This window comes from Branchiostoma floridae, chromosome 13 (assembly GCF_000003815.2).
Source record: "Branchiostoma floridae strain S238N-H82 chromosome 13, Bfl_VNyyK, whole genome shotgun sequence".
NCBI lineage: Eukaryota > Metazoa > Chordata > Leptocardii > Amphioxiformes > Branchiostomatidae > Branchiostoma > Branchiostoma floridae.
The window spans coordinates 8,720,663-8,741,591 of NC_049991.1; the positions used below are offsets into that span (position 1 = coordinate 8,720,663).

Sequence of the window (20,929 nt, forward strand, 5' to 3'; positions counted from 1 at the left end):
AATTAAGTTACCTAACACCTGAGCTAAAGGCACGCATACAACCTTAAATCTGGATTTCAATCAGCAACTTCAAATTTATTTGTCTCAGAGGTTAGTTAGATTTTTGTCAACTTGCTCTAACTGAGTTACTCAGACTTCATTTTTAACGCTCAGTTTAAAATCTGTTTAGTTTTGGTTTGGGTAGGTAAGGACAGGTGGGCAGAAAAACAGATCCTCCTTGGTTCCATGTATATCATATTACAATGCCAGCTGATATTTAGAATCATAATAAATTATAAAATTTAGTAACTTCTCTAACAAAATGTTAAGTGTAAGTAAATGTGATGACAAGCTTTCCGCACAGTTAACAATAAGTCAGAAATAAAGTTTGAAATCAGTAAGGAATTAAGTACAGTTATAACCGAATACACGGTGCACATTTTGCAGATTGTGTCATGACATATTTAGTCATCATCATCATCCCCCCCTCCCCTTGACGCAAAGTCAGCTCAAAAACCTTATCATATTCGGCTATATTTATCGAAACAATATTTCATAACAGCTGCCTGGGGTACCTTTTTCCTTTATATACCGTATGCACTTCATATGGCGGGTCAAAACTGGATGTAACGGCAAGAAAATACAATTTTTTACCTGTTTATCTGTATAACGGTTTTGGTGCTCTGCCGCCATCTTGCTGGTGTTTACTTGTAGCTGGTTGTTTATTTACCTTCCCGTCAAGCTTCGAAAATATTTGCATAATCACGCGTACTTGAAATCTCGCCTAGTGCGAGAAATCACGAGATTCATAGACTTTTTGATATTTGCATAATCACGTTTTGATGAAATCTCGCCCAGTACGAGAAGACGCGAGGATTGCTAGTTTTTCTACCAACATGGCGGCTTCAGGAAGCTCTGAGAAGAAAGTGAACGGTTCTGACTCTCCAAAATCACAAAAGCCTCCGCTAAATCGAGAAGGTTCCTCCGAGAAAGGCAAATGGGTGAAACTAAATGTCGGTGGAACGTACTTTTTGACGACCACGACGACGTTGTGTCGCGAGCCTGACTCGTTTTTGTTCCGTTTGTGTCAAGAAGACCCCGACTTGCATTCTGACAAGGTAGGCTGAAAATGTTGTGAATGGGCTTGGATCCTCCAGTCCTAACCCCCCTCCCCATGAAAATTATGTTTTGTACAAATAAATGTTAGATTAACAACAAAAGCATAGTTTTTACGGTTTGGAAAACAGGTTAATCGTTTTCTCATCTAAATCATGTGTCGTGTGCTGTAACATGATGGAAAGAAAAGTGGCCCCCTTTTTTTGTATCAAGCTTCTATTATATTCATATAGATATTGTATTTGAAGAAAATATATCTTTAGTCAGCAAGTGACTTGTAAATATAATGACGTAGCCAGTACCCCCTTCCAGTCAAATTTATGTACTTGTTTCAGACTGTATTTTTTAGTTTCTTAGTCTTAGAACGGGGACTATATGAAATTGGAATGAATACTTGATTTTTCGCATGGACTAAAACGTTATGTCGATACTACTTGTGAGATCGAATCATTTAAAAAAACTGCCGTTGAAAAATTCATAAACCAGTCGTTGACGAACAAACTGATACATGTTTTGTTCTAAGACCTAACATATTATGTCGTACCAGTACGCTGTGTTTACCAAATCGGCCAATCAATAAAAGATTGATGGGTATCTAATACTTTATCTCCATCGTGTCAATCTAATACTATATGTAAATGATGTGCTACCTAATGCCATAACAATCCAGGTCTGTACTAAAAAAGTTTATGAAGCGAACTCATCATAATCACGCATGGGGCGCTCACTTAATTTGTATCTGTTGATTGTGTTGTTGCTTTGTAGCATAGCACACTAGCATCGTACATGTGGCATCCACAAGTTCTAGATTCATGAATTTCATGGTTTCAAGTTCAACTGCACATTTGCAGTGTAGAGCATACCTAGGTAGTATCTTGAAAGGCCCATGAGCATCTGAACATGTACTAAACACAGTCTAGACAAGAACTCTTTTCAAATTAGAGGCTTCACCTTTGAATCAAGCTTGGTCTCATTCATACATACCTTATGAACCACGAATCTGTTCAATACATTGAATGAAGAAAAAGTAATTGTTTCTTCTTTTTTTTTCTTTTTACAAACATATGACACTTCTTAGGCAGGATGAGTTAGCTTCATGTGAAGTACAGCAACCAAGTAACCCGTACCACAGGGCTTTAAATACCACCTGCATATGCAAGTGAAATTTGAGTTGTGCGTGTGTTTCTGATGATTACCTGCACTATCTTGTGATAAAACTACTAGTAACCCACCATACTGTGATATTATTCGGCCAGTAACAGCACAAAATTTCCTCAGATTCTTCAGTAGCATACTAGTAGTACCACTCCGGTATTTTCCCGGTCACCCGAGGTACCAGCTCAATCGCTGGTAGGATTGCATGATTGTGATCTTACCCGTGAGAGGTCTTGAACGGAGGGTGATGTGGTATATGCTGTGTTGTATTTTATTAAGTCATGCCGACCGGAGAAAACACATGCTTGAATACGAAATACGACAAAAGTTGAGAAGTTTCGGTTCCCAAGTCTGAATCCAGTATTCAAATTTCCAACGGGGACACACTTGGAAAGTGCGTTCATTTTATTTAATGGAAGCCCGTGTGATACAAGTAGTATTCCATGTGATCTATAAGAGCAACATAGTGATACACATAAAGCATCATGTAAAATTTGTTGGTAGGAGTGAAAATAAAGACAAAGACATGTATTTCCAAGTTCAATGGATTTGTCTTCAACATGCCAATTGCAATTTGAGTGGTTGTTTTCAAACAGTTAATATGAACCTAACAGGGCTCAAAATACTGGGTGTCAATACTCCCCAAGTTGGCGCCACAGTGCATCATGCTGTACATGCATGAACCATCTTATGAACAGAAACTTTCAGAAAGAGACAGCTCTTGAACAGATCTTACTGAGTGAGAAGACTTTCAATGAGGCCAAAATTCAAGCACAAAGTAGGGGAGTGGCATGCGAATGGTAGAAGACATAGAATTCTGACAGTAGAACTGTATGCCCAATACAATTACACATACAGGATGTGGTGTAGAGGTGCAGAGAAATTGTTGTTACCAAATGCCCAAACACAAGTCTTGTAGTTGTAGAATCCTAGTTCATCTTGAATGTTTATTAGACAATAAAAAGCTTTAAGTGTTTATAGAATGCAATACCCTCCAGTATTACATGCACATTGATGACTCATATTACAGTCAACATGTAATACATGTACTAGTTTGAATCATTGTAGTTTGACTGAGGCGTATATATTATATGTTTTTCAGGATGAGCAGGGTGCGTACTTGATAGACCGAGATCCCACCTACTTTGGTCCTGTTCTGAACTACCTGAGACACGGCAAGCTCGTCATCAACAAAGATCTCGCAGAGGAAGGTAAGCCTTGGGTACAGAAGATAAGACACCTTGGGTACAGAAGATAAGACACATAGATGGCAAATGGATGACTTTTACTTAGCAGTGCTCAAAATACTCATCACACCTATAGCTGTACTGTTGCACTTTTATCCCAGTGGGTACAATACACATACATGTACTCTATGTTTACCCCATTAGTCAATTATCTTCATTTTGACTATAGCAAAACCCCCATTGTCATTAGCTCTATAGCATCGGCTATGGCCAGGGCTCAAAATACCACCTGCATATGCAGGTTAGTGCAGGTAAAATTGGAGCTGTGCAGGTGTTTCTGATGTCTACCTGCACCTAACCTGCACTGGTCCATGTACTTTATACTTAAATGCCCTATGATGCAGGTGAACATTGTACATGTATGTGGATTGTTATTAGCTGCATTGACTGTTAGTTACCACCTACTAAGTATGAAAGAAAAAAGGCAATGGTTCCTCAGCAATTTAGTATGATCCATACTTTTTTTTCCAGAGTGGTGCAGGCAAAATTTGTCTGGTGCAGGTAATTTTCAATGTTACCTGCACCAGTGCAGGTATGCAGAAAGAAGTATTTCAAGCCCTGGCTATGGCTAAAGAGCCCCTAGTGTTTTAGAAGATGTTGACTTGTGTTAACTTGCAGGAGTCCTTGAGGAGGCAGAGTTCTACAACATTCGCTCCCTCATCAAAGCGTGCAAAGACAGAATCCGAGAGAGGGACGTCAGAAGGAGTCAGGTATGGCATTAACAAAGTAGTGTGTGTAGTCTAGTGATTAGTGACCAAGGCCTGTTCTTATCCAAGAAGTTTTGAGTTCAAAAATCCTAGCTGTTGTCATTATCATACATTGACCTTGGACAAAAATAGCGCTAGGGACATCCTAAAATAATTGAGATAATTGTGTTTTCCAAAGAAGATACTGTATGAAATTATCAGGAGGAAATGCCTACAGTCAGTTCATTACACATTGACCTAGGATGTTGATGTTGACACCAATGAAAAAAGTACCATAATTCAGTTTGCTCTAATTCTATGGTTGATGAATGTGACAGGGCCTTGAGTTATCGCTAAATATGATTCTCGTTTGATGCTATTACTGAGTTCCATATGTTTCTCCTCAATGGATTCTGGACCTTATCTGAAAGCAGATAACTCAGATATGTCAACATGTAGAGTGGAGTCCTGGTTTTGGCTTTAGTTTAGGTGCCCGACATGGAAAGCCCTACACCAAAGTTACAGAAGTAGAAAATGTTCTAACCACAACGTCCACAAGAGACCAAAAAATGGTCAATATTGTTATGTGATTGCTGTACCCTGACTATAATCATGAGCAGTCATTCAGAGTATGACTCAAAATCTCTCTCTCACACACACACTGTGATATTGGCAGGATACTGTCAATCTTGGAACTTCTGCCATGACATCTCTGCCACAATTTTATATGACACTGGGAATATGTCTTCCATTTATGACGTCTGGACTACGGAAATATTTTAATCACAAATTGGAAACTTTGTAAAAATTGCTCCTTCTTCAAACCAAAAACCAACACAAAAGTAAATGGCTTCACAGTACATGTACACATGTAGATAAACCAAGAAGAAAATACACTGCAACACACTGAAAGTAAATAAAGTAATTGTAGTCAGGTTATGGCATTGTGTTGATAATTGTGTTTTTACCAGTTTCAGCACATCCTCCCCTACCAAGAAAATAAGAACGTTAACAAGTACTATGATAGTATGAATCCCTTTAGAATTGCAGCACTTTTCTATATCTTATACATTAAGTCTATGGAAGGCAGAGCACATGCATCGTTGCAGTGTGAAGAGCTTACGGGGAACATACAGCTATTGTATACCTATAGTTTATGACTATGACTTTCAGTACAAGGTCGAAGTAGTGGTTTTGAATGTTGTTTCTACTCACAAACATTAAGTGTTGGACTCTGCCCTGTAGGCGCCTGTGAAGTATGTCTACCGGGTCCTGCAGTGCCATGAGGATGAACTCACACAGATGGTCTCCACTATGTCTGATGGGTGGAAGTTCGAACAGGTACGTTACGTTTCACTCGCTGGTCAACACAGCTGTTCACGGGGACAGTCTCAGAAGTGCTTAGTTCTTGGGATTGTTTCGGAGATGCCATGTGTACCCCAACTGATAACACAATGTTGCCTCTTACCATTTTGAAGAACTACATTACAACATTTAGAGAAGAAAGGGGTTGATATATTTTGGCATTTGCATGGATGAACAAATTCTTTAAAAAGCAGATTGGAATGTTATTTTTTTGTTAATTAATGTGTAGGATTGAAAAGGTTGATGATGCCAATTCTTAATGGCCTTTAAGTTATTCCCGTTATGGAAAGTAGTGGAATCCAAAGCCAGGGGATTTAATTTGAAGAATTTTTGGAACTTCCTTAGTGATTCCCTTAGCTGTAAAGCCTGTAATGCTTGGACACATAGCAGCATGCTAGCATCTGCTTACATTTATGCTGTAAAATCAGTCTTGATACAAATTAACCAAAGCAATATCATCATACAATGTGGTGAAGGTCAGCTGAGATCGTAATAGGACAAGTACATGTCTACAATATATCCCAAACATTTTAGAATCTTTTCCCTCTGTATTTACATTAAATGGTTTACCCTAGCGCTTTCAGTCTCAACCTGCCTGCTCCAAGCTGGTAAATCATATAAAGTTGTACCGTAGGGGTGGGTACCAGTTTTTCATGTTGGACCAGTCCGAAAAAAATGGACCTGAAAAAAATCAGTAGACCGGATTTGCACCAAGTAGAAAATGACCAGATTATATTACCATGGGTTTACACATATGGCGCTTACCAGTTCAAGAAAAGGACAATATCGAAGTAGAGTAGAGTTGAGTCATTTCTACAGTTTCTTCAGTCAAACATACAGAATTTACATGAAGATAGGATTTTAAAACTCCAGTGGAAGTTGGATACTGTTCTGAGTATCATCCATTCACAAGAATTCTGACACTGTGAGTTCCCAATAAACACCATCTATCTATCTATCTATCTATCTATCTGAGTTTTCACAAATAATTAGGTTCATGTCCAGACTGGGACCCAATCCTCTGAATCTGAACTGGACCTGCACCTGAATTTTCTGTACTGGTACCCACCCTTACTGTACAGTAATGTCCATCTCTCCTTTTGTCGTTTTCTAGTTGATCAACATTGGATCATCGTACAACTATGGCAACGAAGACCAGGCAGAGTTTTTGTGCGTGGTGTCACGTGAATACGACAACACATTGAACGGGGTGGTAGAGACACAGACAGACACGGAGAAAGTCAAGGTATGGTAGTAATCTTACAGTTACTTGTATTTTCATTTTCATGTATTCTTTATTTAGCCCAATGACCACATATTGCCAACTTGATACATGCTTCAAAGGGCACTGGGGCCAACATACTGAACCAAGCAGTTTTTCAAAAGTACAATATTGTATAATTATTATCAGTGTTTCCAACTTGTTTAAAGAAAAGAGATTTTTCATATAAGTTGTAACATTTATCATTGAAAGAGGTATGGCTAATTTTGTCATTTGCTGTACATAGTCGTTAGCTACAAAGCAATTCTGTGTTTACATTGTTTTTATCATAACAAGGGACTGGCATACATTTTGATTTGGTAGAAAATATTTTTAGTTATAATTTACCAATCAGACATTTCCTTTGTTGTTGAAGATTTATAAGAAAAACTACACAGTTCCAAAAGATTTAAATACATTTTTAAGACACCTATGAGTGCTGAGGTCTTTACATGTATGAATGTTTTTGGCAATGCCTCTGGGGCAGAGTCACTTTACTGATGCGATCTCTGTATCATCTCTCCACACAGGAGTTGCGAGAGAGGGGTTCCAGAATGTAGAAATGGAGTGAAAAGTTTCTGATCTGCCAAACACATTCAACAAAGCCTCAAGAGGAGTACCTCTCAGTTCGACCCCACCCCTTGCTTCACATGTACACAGTTCTTGAAATCAAGGGGAAACTATTTGCAGCGGAACGTGGTTTGGATGTGACGTTGGTTTAGATATTATGATGTGCGTGCGTATGACTGTATTGTTTCTGTACTATCTAATCGTCGAAATGCTCGTCATGATTTGTGCGTTTTTATGAGTTGTATAAAAACACTGCACTTAAAGTGGGACACTAGTAATCTTTCAAGTTCTGCTGGAGCTTTTATTCTTTAGTTGTTATTGACAAGTTCTTTACTTTCTTTAGAACCCAAGAAAATCTGTGTAGTGCACTCTAAAGTACAAGCACTGTGAAGACAATATGCCACATGTACATGTTTGAGTTATAACAACTTTATTTCAGGTACTAGCTATCCTTAGTGTGTATGCGGAATTGTTATCAGTAGAAAGGACCTTTTCAATCTTAAAATGACAGGCAGAGAGCTACAGTCCGTACTTCTGTACAGTGAACTCATATACAGTGTATAACAATGTTACTCATATGAAACAATGTTGCATTAATTGATAATTTGCCTTGCAGAGAGCCGACTGCAAACTTAAGTCAGTCTCCTAAGGAACCTTTATTCGGTACCAAATGTGATGAATATTGTCTCTGAAGGGTTAGATATTTGGTGTGCCATCCATGGCCTTCAAGCCATCGTGTTTTGACGTTTCCTGTAAAAATGTTCAACATAACTAGAGGTTCCTAATGTGGACACCTTAAAAGAGAAGTTCTCTTTTAGCCAGATTAGTTGGTATGGTGTGTTAGTATGACGTGCTCTTTCTTATCGTAGTCATGTTATTGTCTCCTTGCGTAGTGAGATTTTTGTAAATGTAACCATGGACTCTCCTAAGAAGAGTCCGTCTGTGACCAGAAATTGGGCAACGTGTGGACAAATTTCTTCTGGTAATGTTGAAACTTGATGGCATCAAATTAGGTCCAAATTAGAGGACAATCTATGTATTGTGTATGAGAGGACATGCGAATGTGAGTACTGAGAAATTTATAAGTGGGTCTTTATGTGCACATGTGCATCAACAATTGCAGTGGTACGTGTGTATCTACATGTGTGGGTGTGTCTGTGTGTATGTGTGAATGAAAGTCAACCATTCATATACACTACAATGATTTCTTCTGAAAATCAATTCCTGTTCCACGTATGCTCTACTACTTGTTTGTTGTTTTTGGTCATAATTTGTGAATGTTGCAACAGCCATACCTAAGACTTTATGTGTATAGCAGCCTTGATAGCCAAAAACTGCGCTAACAATTTTTTTCTGTCTGTAAGCTTCTACACAAATGTGTGGTTGAGATAAGCCACATCGACACATAGAACTGCAGTTAGTTTTTGTTACCCAAGCAGCTACCCTGGTACACAGGTGTACAATCTGTCCCTTTGAAGTGTTATCCAATCGCAATCCAACACTGCTAATCTAATTATCTGAAGAGTTTCTGATTGGCTAAAGCCCTGAGAAGGACAGATTCACCAGGGTGGGTGCATAGGTAATACAAGCAAGGTAGGCAGGGTTGACTTTGTGTGATGCAGATGTTTTTGTCAGTCTTAAACAATTGAGTATCTGAAGGAGCTTGGTTTCTAAATTATTCACTGTGTTTAAAATCTGACTCCATTGACAACACTAAACCAGGTGGATTGTTGGAAAGATATTTTTGAGTAGGTTAGAAAACATTTTGCAAAGGGAAGCTGTAGTACTGGCTATGTGGCTTTTCCTCTGTTTAACAGATATTGATGTTATTCACTTTGTATGCTATAATTGCTATAAGCTTGTTTGTATTATGTTGTTATGACTTTTAACCGTTAATTTCAATGTGAGATTCGAATTGTGGGACAAGCTTAAGATGTTTTCACACGTTTGGCATACTTGTACGCTTGTGCAGTTTTACACAACTTGGATGTGAATGGATTAAGATATATCTCTTAGAATAGGAACAAATGACAAATGTATTTTGACGTGTTACTTGATATCCATTTTGTAATTCATGTGCAATTCACATTCATTACTGTAGAGTCACAGGATACATAGAAACACTGTTATTGATGAGAAATGCACCAATGTTTATGTTCTTTCCTTTTGGACAATTTCTAATTTCTAGATGTTGGGATTTTGTGCAGCAGACTTAACTTGATTTTTTAAAGTGCTATATGGGAGTGGATGGGCTAAAGAAGATATTCTCTCCAAATTCTACATCAGCTCTTACAATCCCTTTGAATACCCTAAGACAGCCACATTAGAAAAAAAACTTGAAGAGATCTACAAGTGCATGACATCACTGAGGTATACGCACTTAAGATATCCAGGTGTTCAAGATGTTGAGAAGGCCTCAATTGCACATGTGTTTTAATGTGACTGCCTTAGTGTACCTATAGGTATTGTATGAGTTGACCTGAGAACTTCAGTATCAAAATGACGAGTATGGTACAAACAATGGACACTATTATACTGTGAAGTCTTTGTACTAAATGCTGAATGTTGTGTCCCTGTGTTCATTGGTTGGTCAGAGAGGGAAGCCTTGGTCCTGTCTAGTGATTGATAGTTGAGTGACAGGTGGAGAGAATAGAGTTTAAGAATGCTGTGTTACTATGTACGCATGGCAGCTGGTGCTGTCAGGTGAATTGTCGTCAAGCCATATGTCGTATGATTGGCAGTTTGATGTTCAGTAGTTTGAACGTCCACTTGAGAAAAAAAGTCTGCAAAGTGCCAAGTGCTCCCAACCTCGCTGAAGTAACAAAAAATGTACCCTATCTTCCTTACCCCAATCACACCCATCTTGGTAAAGCATGTGTATCAGAGGACACGTTTATCATAGTACATGTCCGTACATTTATATTGGTTTACAGGTACATGTATGACAGATACATGTATGGCAATACATGTGTATGTGTGTGTAAAGAGTACACATTATATAATATATATCAGATTACATGTATATGTCTACATGTATGTTGGAGCACATGTATATCAGGGTATATGTTGTAACACTGCACCCAGATGCAACTGGCATTTCTTGGAATGACCATAGTAAAATACAACTATTCTATGTGTAACAAGGGATAGTACTTTCCCTGTAGAAACATTAAGATTTGTTAACTTCATGACAATGTATTGAATAACAGAAACCATTCCATGTGAAAATGCCACTTGCACCAGGTTTTCTACTTCTCGTGTGTTGCTTACCATTTCCTTTGGTTTGGCATCTACTGTGGAATAGGGGACCAAGAAGCAAAAGACGAAATCCTGCATGCACTTGTGAAGTACTCGTACATGTTTTCTACAAGCCAAACCCTGCATGACTTAAGTATTAGATGTTATTCACTTGATGAAAAAACCAAGCAGAAAGATATTTTTAACAAGCACAAGCCAAGTATGTGACTTGATTTTTCAACAATAAAACAATTGATCACACTGTTAGTCCTGTCTGGTTGATTTTTGCCACTTTGTCAATGTAGATTTTGTCTTCATTTTTGTTATTTGTTAGATAGCTTGTCAGAACTTGGTGTTGGCTAAGGACATAAACGGCAAAGGGATGAATTTGTGCAGAGAAAACCAGTAATCAAAAAAGATCATTTCTGTAGTTGATAGGACAGGATAAAACAGGTTTACATATTTTGCATAAACCATGACTATCTCTTAACGACAGTATCTAACCTACATGTGTCACTAGTATGAATATACCAAATCTACCATGTACCTCAATACTGTTATCATTTTTATGTGTACATTTTATTACGCAAATCAACAAGCCCCTAGGAAGCCTCATATGTAATCATGTATCAACACAATCCACCTTGGTCTTTTCCATGAGGCAGATTACCCACAATTCCCATTGGCTTGAGGGTGCCCCAATGTCATGGAAGACAACTGATAATGAAAAATAAAACAAAAACGAATGCAAGAACAGACCCACATATTTAGAGATAACACAGTTTAATAAAATCAAAGCCGGCTCAGAGTCAATAGTACGTACGAGGGGCATTCAATAAGTAATGCCCCTGACCCACTGCCAGTTGTCTGATCTAGATGAAATGTTGCATGTGTAATGAGTCATATCTCTATGGGTTATGTTGCAAAAAACAGCTCTGAACTAATTGTGGTTACTGATTTACTGGTGTTTGAACTGAGTCAGGTGCGAAATGGACCAGGTGTGAAATGGAGCAAGTTGAGTGTCGCGCAGTGATCCGGTTTTTGTATTTGAAAGGACGCACACCAAAAGGGACTTTTGATGAAATGAAAAAAACTTATGGTGATGATGCCCCATCATATGACCTTGTAAAACGCTGGCATCCTGAATTCAAACAAGGCCGGAAGTCTGTGGAAACAGCTCCCAGACCTGGTCGTCCCTCTTCTGACATTGATGAGGCACCTGTCGGAGGACCAACCTGGGATGTCCTACAAGAACGGTGTCCAGAGCTACATCAAATGATGGGAGAAATGCATAACTCTGGGTGGTTCCTATGTAGAGAAAGACTAATAATTGTGCCAAGTTTCATTAATCTCCTGCTATGGGAAATGGGTCAGGGACATTACTTATTGAATGCCCCTCGTATACAGACTAATGCTTCCGAACCAAGAACCTTGTTGTATTACCAGTAAGAAATCCATGATAGCACCCATCAAACCACTTGTTTATATTGTTTGTCACCTATGTTTCTATCATGTACCAGCAATTTATTATATAGCCCAAGTACTTTGACTATTCACTTAGCGAGGCCAATACTATAATGTAAGACTCAAGTTCCATCTCTCCTGTTCCTGCCCTGGGCGCTGAGCACCACGATGTCAGTCCCTCTACTAACACTTTTGGAATAAATCAGTATAACAATCATCTTTTTGCATAATATGAATCTCTCAACAATAGCGAGAACTTAAATTATAGTGACCTAGCCTATAAAGTCCTTTTTTGCAGGCTCTATGAGTCTATTGCACTCAGTCTATACTGCACTCAGTTCGTTACACGGAGGCTGGAAACATTACGCACCGAGTGCAGTAGAACGGTAGACTTGATATCAGGCCATCAGAGAAAAAGCTGAATGATAGAGATTACATTTGCCAGTTTGAAAATCTTAAGATATGATAATATAATTTTATTTCCCTGGTCAAACAACTTGTCAGAATAAGAGGTAAGATGTAAATAAGAACACTCTGACCACGATTAACGTCGGTAAATAGAAACTGACCCGAAAAGTATAACAAGAAAGGACAGGTGTAATTATACTGTAAAGAAGAAAAGTGCTATCTAAATTGTATTATTGATTTCTAGGTGAGACGGCCATCCACCCCACCTCCAGCCAGTTCTTACAATTATAAATGAGAAATAAAAGATACACTTCACCGATGATGTCAGAGTAAATGCCTAACATGATCTTGATCGAAATATCCATCACTACGTTCTTACTGAAAACATATCAAAAAGTGGTGACCATTGCCAACTTGTAATATTCATCACCCTAATAGAGTATTATATATATATTTACTCATCATCATAAGAAATTTAAAAAAATAGTAGAAATGGTAGGTTTGCTTTCTATCTTGTTTGGTAAATTAAACAAGATAGGGAGATTGTCAAACTATGTTTTGTAGCTTTGTCAACAACAGCTGTTGCTATTCTTTGTACTAGTATGTCACACCTACAGAATAATGTAGCAATGTCGTGCTTTTTTGGTTGGCTGCCAGATTCTTGACATGCTTTTCTGGTTATGTACGGGTGTGAATATTGATAGTTTAAAGATTCTTTGATATTTCTGGGATCGGATTTCCTAGATGCTGATGGCGTTTGGAACAAGCTTTGGATCCAGGTAGTCATAAGGCTGGAAACGCTGTGCTGAGTTGTCACGTGCAATGTTGTTTGCGAGAGCATCTAAATCCTGATTGAACCTGAAATAAAAGAAAAAAAACACATTTGATATGCAACTAGATTTTCAATTAATATACGATTATGTGCATAGAATCAAACAGGGCGTTATCATTATAGCCTGGAAATGGAATCCAGCCTTGTTTAATAAGCTTTGGTTTCCTCCCGAAAATCGCTACTAGCTAAAAAGGCTGGATCCTAGACTATTCTGATTATATACTAGTCAACGACGCTGTTAGGTCACTACGAAAGGTATAATAATCCTTATTGACACAAAAAAACTTTCGTGAGGTCTTCTACGTCTGTTATATACATGTATACATGCATTGTACAAACAGGGGTGACATAGGAGTAACAATATCTGAATATATCAACATGCCGATGTTATGTCGATGAAACACTGGAAAACGGTCATAAAATGTTTTGATTCATTTACCTCTTGCAGGATCGTCGTTTCTGTCTAAACAATCCTACTTATGTCCAAACATTTTGACAGATATCAATTGCTTCTACAATGACTACTTGCAATTACCCGGAACCACATGGGCTGGAAAACATTTCCTCATTTCATAACTTCCAAGTAAAGTATTTTTATTTACCTTTACTGTTATCCTTACCTTTTATTGTGGCGACATATTAAGTGTGTCCGGCTGTACATTGCAACTAAATGTTGCGACGAAAAACAGAAACATTCAATACCTTTGCACGAACTGCAGCACTTGGGGACCTTCTAGGTATGGAACAAGGAAGTTTCCCAAAGGCCTTGTTGCTCGCTCACTGAGGACGTCCGTCAGAAGGTTGATCTCAGCAGTTTTGCTCTTTCCGGGAAGGGCATTCAGGATATCCTGTTCTGTCAGGACATCCTGTGGAAAAACACATTCATAAACCATCAGCGAATTTAGATGCGTTTCCTCATGTACGTGTGTACCTACGTACATGTATAGTAGTATAAGGATAAGTTGTTGATAAGAATAATGCACATTACAATTGAAAACTAGAGTTCGGGGACCTCATACCTCCATGAAATATTTATTGCTTTTTTGTGGATGGTATGTATGTTTATAGTCGGTTGTATTTGAGAGTAATGGTTATATAATATAAATGTTATGGGAAAGTAGTGGTGTATTTATTTAAGGACACAGAGGATGTCCATCTGATTAGTAATTATCAAAATGTGACACTTAATTGTGTAATGTGCATTTAAGAGGTCGACGGCATATGGTAGCGTGGTGTTCCTTAAGCTTGATGTTTGGCATTTAAAATGTCTGAGGTTGTCAGCATTATTGAGGTTCGACTATGTGCGGTTACATGTCGAACATAGAGCGGTCACCCTATATATGTGCCTCAGAGCTGTGTGGTGGGAGGAAGTTGGGAAACTCAGAAAGAAGAAGGGATGTGGCCAACTTTAGTCAGATGGTGATTTGATTTTCCACCAATATGTCATAACATCAACTGTTCACACGGTACAAAAACGAGATGCACACTTTCCTCTGACAGCCCTACACCAACTGTAAGATGAATACTTGGCGCCAACCCCGTCTGCTAAAAAAACAAGTACCATTGGCTACGAAAGAGACAACTAACAACTGTCCCTTATCGTAACAAAATCAGAACATCTGTGTCGCCCATAAAACTTCTGACACCCAACCCAGATGAGAGGACCTAATGGCATTTTAAACAGCTGTCACCTCACCATCTGCTTGGAGCTAAGCCCATTAACAAACACATAAAGCACGATGCCTGTACCAATATATCTCAAATTTAGGGGTGATTTCTGATATTATTACATCGATCATAACGACAGATACGGCTCCCAAAATCTCATCGATTCGAGCTTTCATCACACCCCACCAACACAACAAGTATGAAACCAATCCATCTAGCCGTTCTTGAGTAATCATCTACACAGACAGAGACACATAACAGAAAATATAACCTCCATTCCATGACATTTCATGGAGGTAACAAGCAAAATACATCAGAGGTGCTCTGAAGGTACGTGTTTTAAGGGGCACGAGTTTTGCTTTTAAGTCATTACAAAATTTATGATTCTCGTTCAAATACCTCATCGTCATTTGCCAGTGGAAGAAACTAAGAAAACGTGTTAAAAGATATTAGCCTCATGCCTCTTGAAGCACTATATAACCTCCTTGACTGGACAAAGTATAGTTAGACTTAAAACTGTTTGGGACCAATGAATGTAGTACTGTCTGGGACCAATGAATGTAGTGTTTGAGTCTGTGGTTAGTGGTTTTCCACGACAAAACTCATATTGGCACTGTACATGTACCACATTTAACCAGCCTCTGAAGCAAGGTTTTGTGTAACACAGACTACTAGTTTGTGTCATTGAATGACCTTATTCCTGGGCGGGTTTCCTTCTAACATGAGCGGCATGTTGGGCACGAAGCCGTACTGGTCCCACTGCATGAAGTTGACGGCTGCGTGCTGCACGCTGCTGGTGAAGATGACGGAGGTGACGGTTTGGATCAGCTGATCAAGGTTAGAGAATTGTCCATTTCCAGGAATTCCCTGCGTGTGATTTGAATGGAATCATTATGAAAGCTCCAACATAAGAATTGGGGGTAAGGATAACTGAGAAACCGGTAATTCAGTACACGTCACTTTCAGAAAGTGTGACGTGAGCACTGGGTCAAAGGTGTTGTGAAGTTTGTACCGGCCCCCGACACTGTTCGGTGACGGTTGACGTGTAAATATATTCTTTTGAATGACGAAGCTTCAGCAAAGAGTCATTTTCTTGAAGGAAAAAAAAACACCAGCATGACCAAAGCACTAAGTTAAGATAAATCATCATACATCTTAATTAACAACATATCTTTCAGTACGGTAAGTTGTATCAAAGTCGTAGGTATGAAATTGAGAACTGCCTTTTAGATACAACAAAGCAAAACATTTTCTGTTTTAGCCCTTGCCTCATCTCCTGTCATTGAGCGTCACTCGCAGATAATTTTCCAAACAGTAATTACATGTTAAGTAAATATAATGGCACGTTGATAAATAAACCATAATATCAGGTATCAAAAAGATTGAGGTATAGAACATTTAAAGGGATAATGACCTTGACAGCAATTTTTCCATCGGATGTAGAAACGAGAGCCCTTGCCCAGGCCTGTATCTCATTGTCTTTCTTCAGCTTGGCAGAATTGTCTAAGAAAAACAAAACAAGAAATGGCAAAAATATCTCGTCTGTGTTTGATTCTCGTGAAAAACCATGATACGAGTTGTAGACAGACAATATTTATTTAGTCAGCAAGAAACAGTGACGACCTACTATAGCTAAACTGAATGTAGAAGACTACTGGAATCACTGTCATGCAAAGAGGTTGAAATGGCTTGACCATGCATGTACTGGTAATGACAGAATACCTAAGGTTATCCTAAACTGGAGAACAGATGGAAGAAAAAAGAAGAGAACCCGAAACCACGTGGAGGAGAACAGTGTCAGATGACCTGGCGTCCACGGCCCTTCTGGTCATCAGCTCAGGCTGTGGCACAGGGCAGACCAAAAAAATATTTAAAGTCACACCGGTACCCTTACGTCTCACCATGAATGAAGAGGAATAAGAGAAAGAGAAACAATGCCAACCACCAATTCTTAACATTAGTACATGTCCATGTATAATAGAGAGACCTTTATTTGCATGTTCTTGCCAATATGTGCTAAATGCAGTGATTCGATAGTATTACGTGGAATACTAAAGACTAGATACTATTAAGTAGTGTTACAAGCGAAGAGGTGGATAAACAAAATATCAGGAGCTATGCTATCACTATAAATGCTTCGTAATAATGATATAGATGACCGGCGAATCATCAAGGTACTGTTGGTGCCTACACTTTTCACATGTTTATTCAGCGATGTTGTAATACTAATAGAAAAGTATACAGCATGATTCCATAAAGAAAAATTTACGTACTCACGGTAACTGTATGTACATGTATATATATATATATATATATATATATATATATATATATATATATATAGGTTTAAAGGACAAAATAAACATGACATGTCATATCTGCATACTTACTCCCATCGTCGTAGAAAATCTTCACGACGCTGGTGACGTAGTTCTTGATAATGTGGTACAACTGCAGAGCGTCGTCACGGTAATAGTACTTGGGCAGCGTTTTCACGTCGTCCACCTGAACATTTGCAGAAGTATATGGATGTTTGTATATGGATCAATACATGGCGAATTAAGTGAATTCAGTATTGATTATGATGACGATTAGGATATAGACAATGGAATTGTCTTTATAGTAAAAAAAGGGCCGACTTTTGCAACATTAGGATACAATACAATCTACAAGATAAATAACATATGCAAGTCACCATATTCTTAGGTCCTCAGCGTATGTATCATACCTTATGACAACTATAACTGTAACAGCGCGTATTGGTGTAGTTATGTATAAACTGAAATGAGTGAAGAAGGACAATAATACGAGTTGTGTGAAGTTTTCGACAGAAAAGTTGTTAAAATCTGTTCTCACCCCTCGATTTTTCAAATCTGCAGGAAGTGTTCCATCCACATCAAGCCGCCAGGTCTTCAGTCTGTAGCAGCGAATCATTAATTTAATGAAAACTAGAGTTTCACGAAACACATACCTTCGCCAAATAATCAAGGCTTGTTATGGATAGTTTCTTTATTCGGGACTCTAAGTCTAAGGTCTCAATCAGCTTTTCGAGTTATGCTAATGACATACATACACAACCACACTGCAGCCACTTCACCATGGCACAACCAAAAACATACCGTAACCTGTTTTTGGCGATGGTAAAAATTCCTATCATTTACCAACATAGTATTTAAGTTTGTTCTCATTAATCATTCAAATGAGGTCCTTATTTGCATAGTTGATATTCATCGATATTCCTTTCTTTCTCAGTGACAGATGACACATAGTACAACCTGTACTATCATGGAATGCATCGGATTTCATCAATTATGCAAATAAGCTCCTTTTTTACATAATTAGCATCTCCCTAGGTCTATCATCAGATTCACTTAAGTTATTTTCATGAAACCAGTCTTGTTTTCCAATAGCCCAACTACAATAATGCCCGAACTGTATCATGTTGACCAATTGACTTAGATCTAAAGACACCAGCTGTAAATTACATGTACCAACGTTAACAATGAATGCAGCGGTCACAGAAGTAATTATTCAAAATAGATAGTGATTTGTATAATTTGCATCTCATTATGTTGATTATCATCCGAGGTACCTACCTACCAAAACAAAGAATATCCATCAATGCCCTCTGAAGTTATCCTTCTCAAAAGTTGCAGTTGCAGTACCAAAACCAGTTGCCAAGAGGCCCATTATCGAATTAGACCTCCCTTTTTGCGACCCTACCTATCCACCAAATATCATCAACATTCATCAAGAACATCTCGAGTTATGTTGTATACAGACAAACGCACTTACGTACAAAGCCAGCTACAGAACAATAGGTAAAAGCTAGCTAAACCATTCTCGCACATGACAATCCTCTCCACAACCGCTGCACACCTACCAAATATCGCGAAAATCCCCCAGCTGCATTTTGACTTATGCTGCCCAAAACAAACCGCAAAAAATACCAAGCTCGCTGCTGTACCGTAGGAAAACGCCAGGTAAACCGTTTTTGAACTAGGCATGCCTTTCCACAACCGCTACACACTACAAAAAGGCAAAAATATCCATTCACAATTTCTCGACTTATATGTTGTTGACCTATACATCCAGACCCATGTAACAGAAAACATAATCTTCTTGGCGAAGATAAAAATAGTTGTCAAATTTTATGCAAAATATCAATTATGAAGCAACGAAGACACGGAAAGTGATATTCCTAGCAAAATAATCAATTGTCCTTTATCACATTTAAAATGGTTGTGACGTATGTATCTTTAGAGGTTTTTATTTACTAACAGTTACGCGTTGACATTATTATCTTCGTCAAGAAGGTTATATTTTGGGTAGAAAATTTTTCTGTGTCACAATATGTAGGTCAATCGCATATAACTCGAGCAGCTGGATGTGTGGATGGAATTTAATGATATTTGGTATTTGAGTAGCGTTTAGAGGAACGGAGGTGTTGTTCGAAAATGGTTCACCTGGCACTTTTCGTCGGCATTGCAGCGGGAGAAGTGTGTGCGCGTGTGCGGTTGCGAACAAGATAACTCTAGACTCTTTGGATCTTTTTCAATGATATTTGGTAGTTAGTTAGGGGTTGGTAAACCAAAGGTCAGGTTCGATGATGGGCATCCTTGCGACAAGTTGGGTACTGCAGCGGAGCGTCAAAGTTGGCGCTAAAATTATCCTCAAGTGGCAGGTTGATGATTTTTGACTAGTGGATACATCTTTGGGCAGGGAGGAAGTCATGCAAGTTTGCCCCCCCCCCCCCCCATGGTGGCTTGTTTGGAACTGCAGCCTCTGATTTCCTTAATTTCAGTCGACTTTGGACGAGAATAACTCGAGAAGATGTTGACAGATCGTCATGATTTTTTTGGTATGCAGATAGCCTGAGTGGAGACCTACATAATGAGGTACTAATTATGCAAATTAACAGCTGATTTGCATAATTAATGAGGAAAGTTTATAAATCCACTGCATTCCATGGTAGGACTTTCAAACTTGTCACATATGTAACTGAGAAAGAAAGAACTGTCAATAGATATTAATGTTATTTGGTATTTGAGTAGCGGTTAGAGGAACGGAGGTGTTGTGTTAGAATTTAGTTTATCTACATGTATTCAGACCACATTTATTCATCTCATGTAATTAGTCATTCTTTTCTTGCAATTAGCCCAATGGGCATGAATTTGCAATAAACTTTATTATTAATTATGCAGATGGCATCCTCATTTGCAAAGTTAATGAGAAAATGTAATAATTCTATTTCATACTTACAGCATTATGACGCTTGGTGAACATTATTAGAAATAAATCATGCGAATTTCATTTATGTAATGAAATGCTAATTATGTTAATCAGGTGCTTATTTACATAATTGATGAAGAAAGTCTACAAATCCCCTACATTTTAGGGTAAGACCTGATTTCGGTAAAAAAAATGGCGTGGTGTGGGTCTGTCGTCTGTCAAGAGCATAAATTGAGAAGGTGTGAACTTAGGAAGTACCTATTGTGGAAAGGAAGGTCAAGTTCCAAAATGGTTTTCCTACCGTTTACCTACTGTACTGCAGCGTCTGTGTATGTATGTGTGTTTTTTAATTTGTTTGTGGACAACACTACCCGAGGTTAGTTGGGATGGATAAGATGGAACTTCCAACCGCTGCAAACACACGTTCATGCAGTCCGTTGCTTTCGGAATAGGTACTCTTAAGGAATACATGAATGAAACCTGAAAGTCTTGAATAAAGGCGTGATTATTTGGCGAAGGTATGTGTTCGTGGAACTCTAGTTGATTAAGCAATACAATCTGTTCGCCTTGCGTTACGGTGGATCGCGGGTAAATACCAAATACATACAAATGGTGTCATGGTACGAGCTACTTTCTCTTCATAGAGCTCAGCACCTGGGGCAGAGCATGGACTTTGAACGAACACGCACACACACACACACACACACAC

The 20,929-nt window shown here is 38.5% G+C and overlaps 3 protein-coding genes across 4 annotated transcripts in view; 1 reads left to right on the forward strand and 2 right to left on the reverse strand.

Annotated features, from left to right (window-relative positions):
• Positions 1-751, reverse strand: part of LOC118428463 (ADP-ribosylation factor-like protein 6-interacting protein 1) — a 7,044-nt gene extending 6,293 nt beyond the window's left edge. For both annotated transcript variants that reach the window (XM_035838540.1, XM_035838539.1), the window contains exon 1: positions 634-751. In XM_035838540.1, coding sequence (XP_035694433.1) covers positions 634-672 — 39 coding nt within the window. In that variant the 5' untranslated portion in view covers positions 673-751. The remainder of the gene's footprint in view (positions 1-633) is intronic.
• An 83-nt stretch (positions 752-834) lies between these two features.
• Positions 835-9,939, forward strand: LOC118428462 (BTB/POZ domain-containing protein KCTD5-like). The gene is made up of 6 exons (XM_035838538.1): positions 835-1,097; positions 3,353-3,461; positions 4,116-4,207; positions 5,429-5,524; positions 6,663-6,794; positions 7,340-9,939. The coding sequence occupies exons 1-6, from the start codon at positions 876-878 to the stop codon at positions 7,367-7,369; spliced, it is 681 nt and encodes a 226-aa protein (XP_035694431.1). The 5' UTR covers positions 835-875; the 3' UTR covers positions 7,370-9,939.
• Positions 9,940-12,020: 2,081 nt separating this feature from the next.
• LOC118429445 (allene oxide synthase-lipoxygenase protein-like) overlaps positions 12,021-20,929 on the reverse strand; it is a 22,603-nt gene continuing 13,694 nt past the window's right edge. Inside the window, exons 14-19 of the mRNA XM_035839930.1 lie at positions 17,845-17,959; positions 17,379-17,493; positions 16,403-16,491; positions 15,682-15,855; positions 14,023-14,186; positions 12,021-13,346 (exon numbers count right to left, since the gene is read on the reverse strand). Coding sequence (XP_035695823.1) covers positions 13,229-13,346; positions 14,023-14,186; positions 15,682-15,855; positions 16,403-16,491; positions 17,379-17,493; positions 17,845-17,959 — 775 coding nt within the window. The 3' untranslated portion in view covers positions 12,021-13,228. The remainder of the gene's footprint in view (positions 13,347-14,022; positions 14,187-15,681; positions 15,856-16,402; positions 16,492-17,378; positions 17,494-17,844; positions 17,960-20,929) is intronic.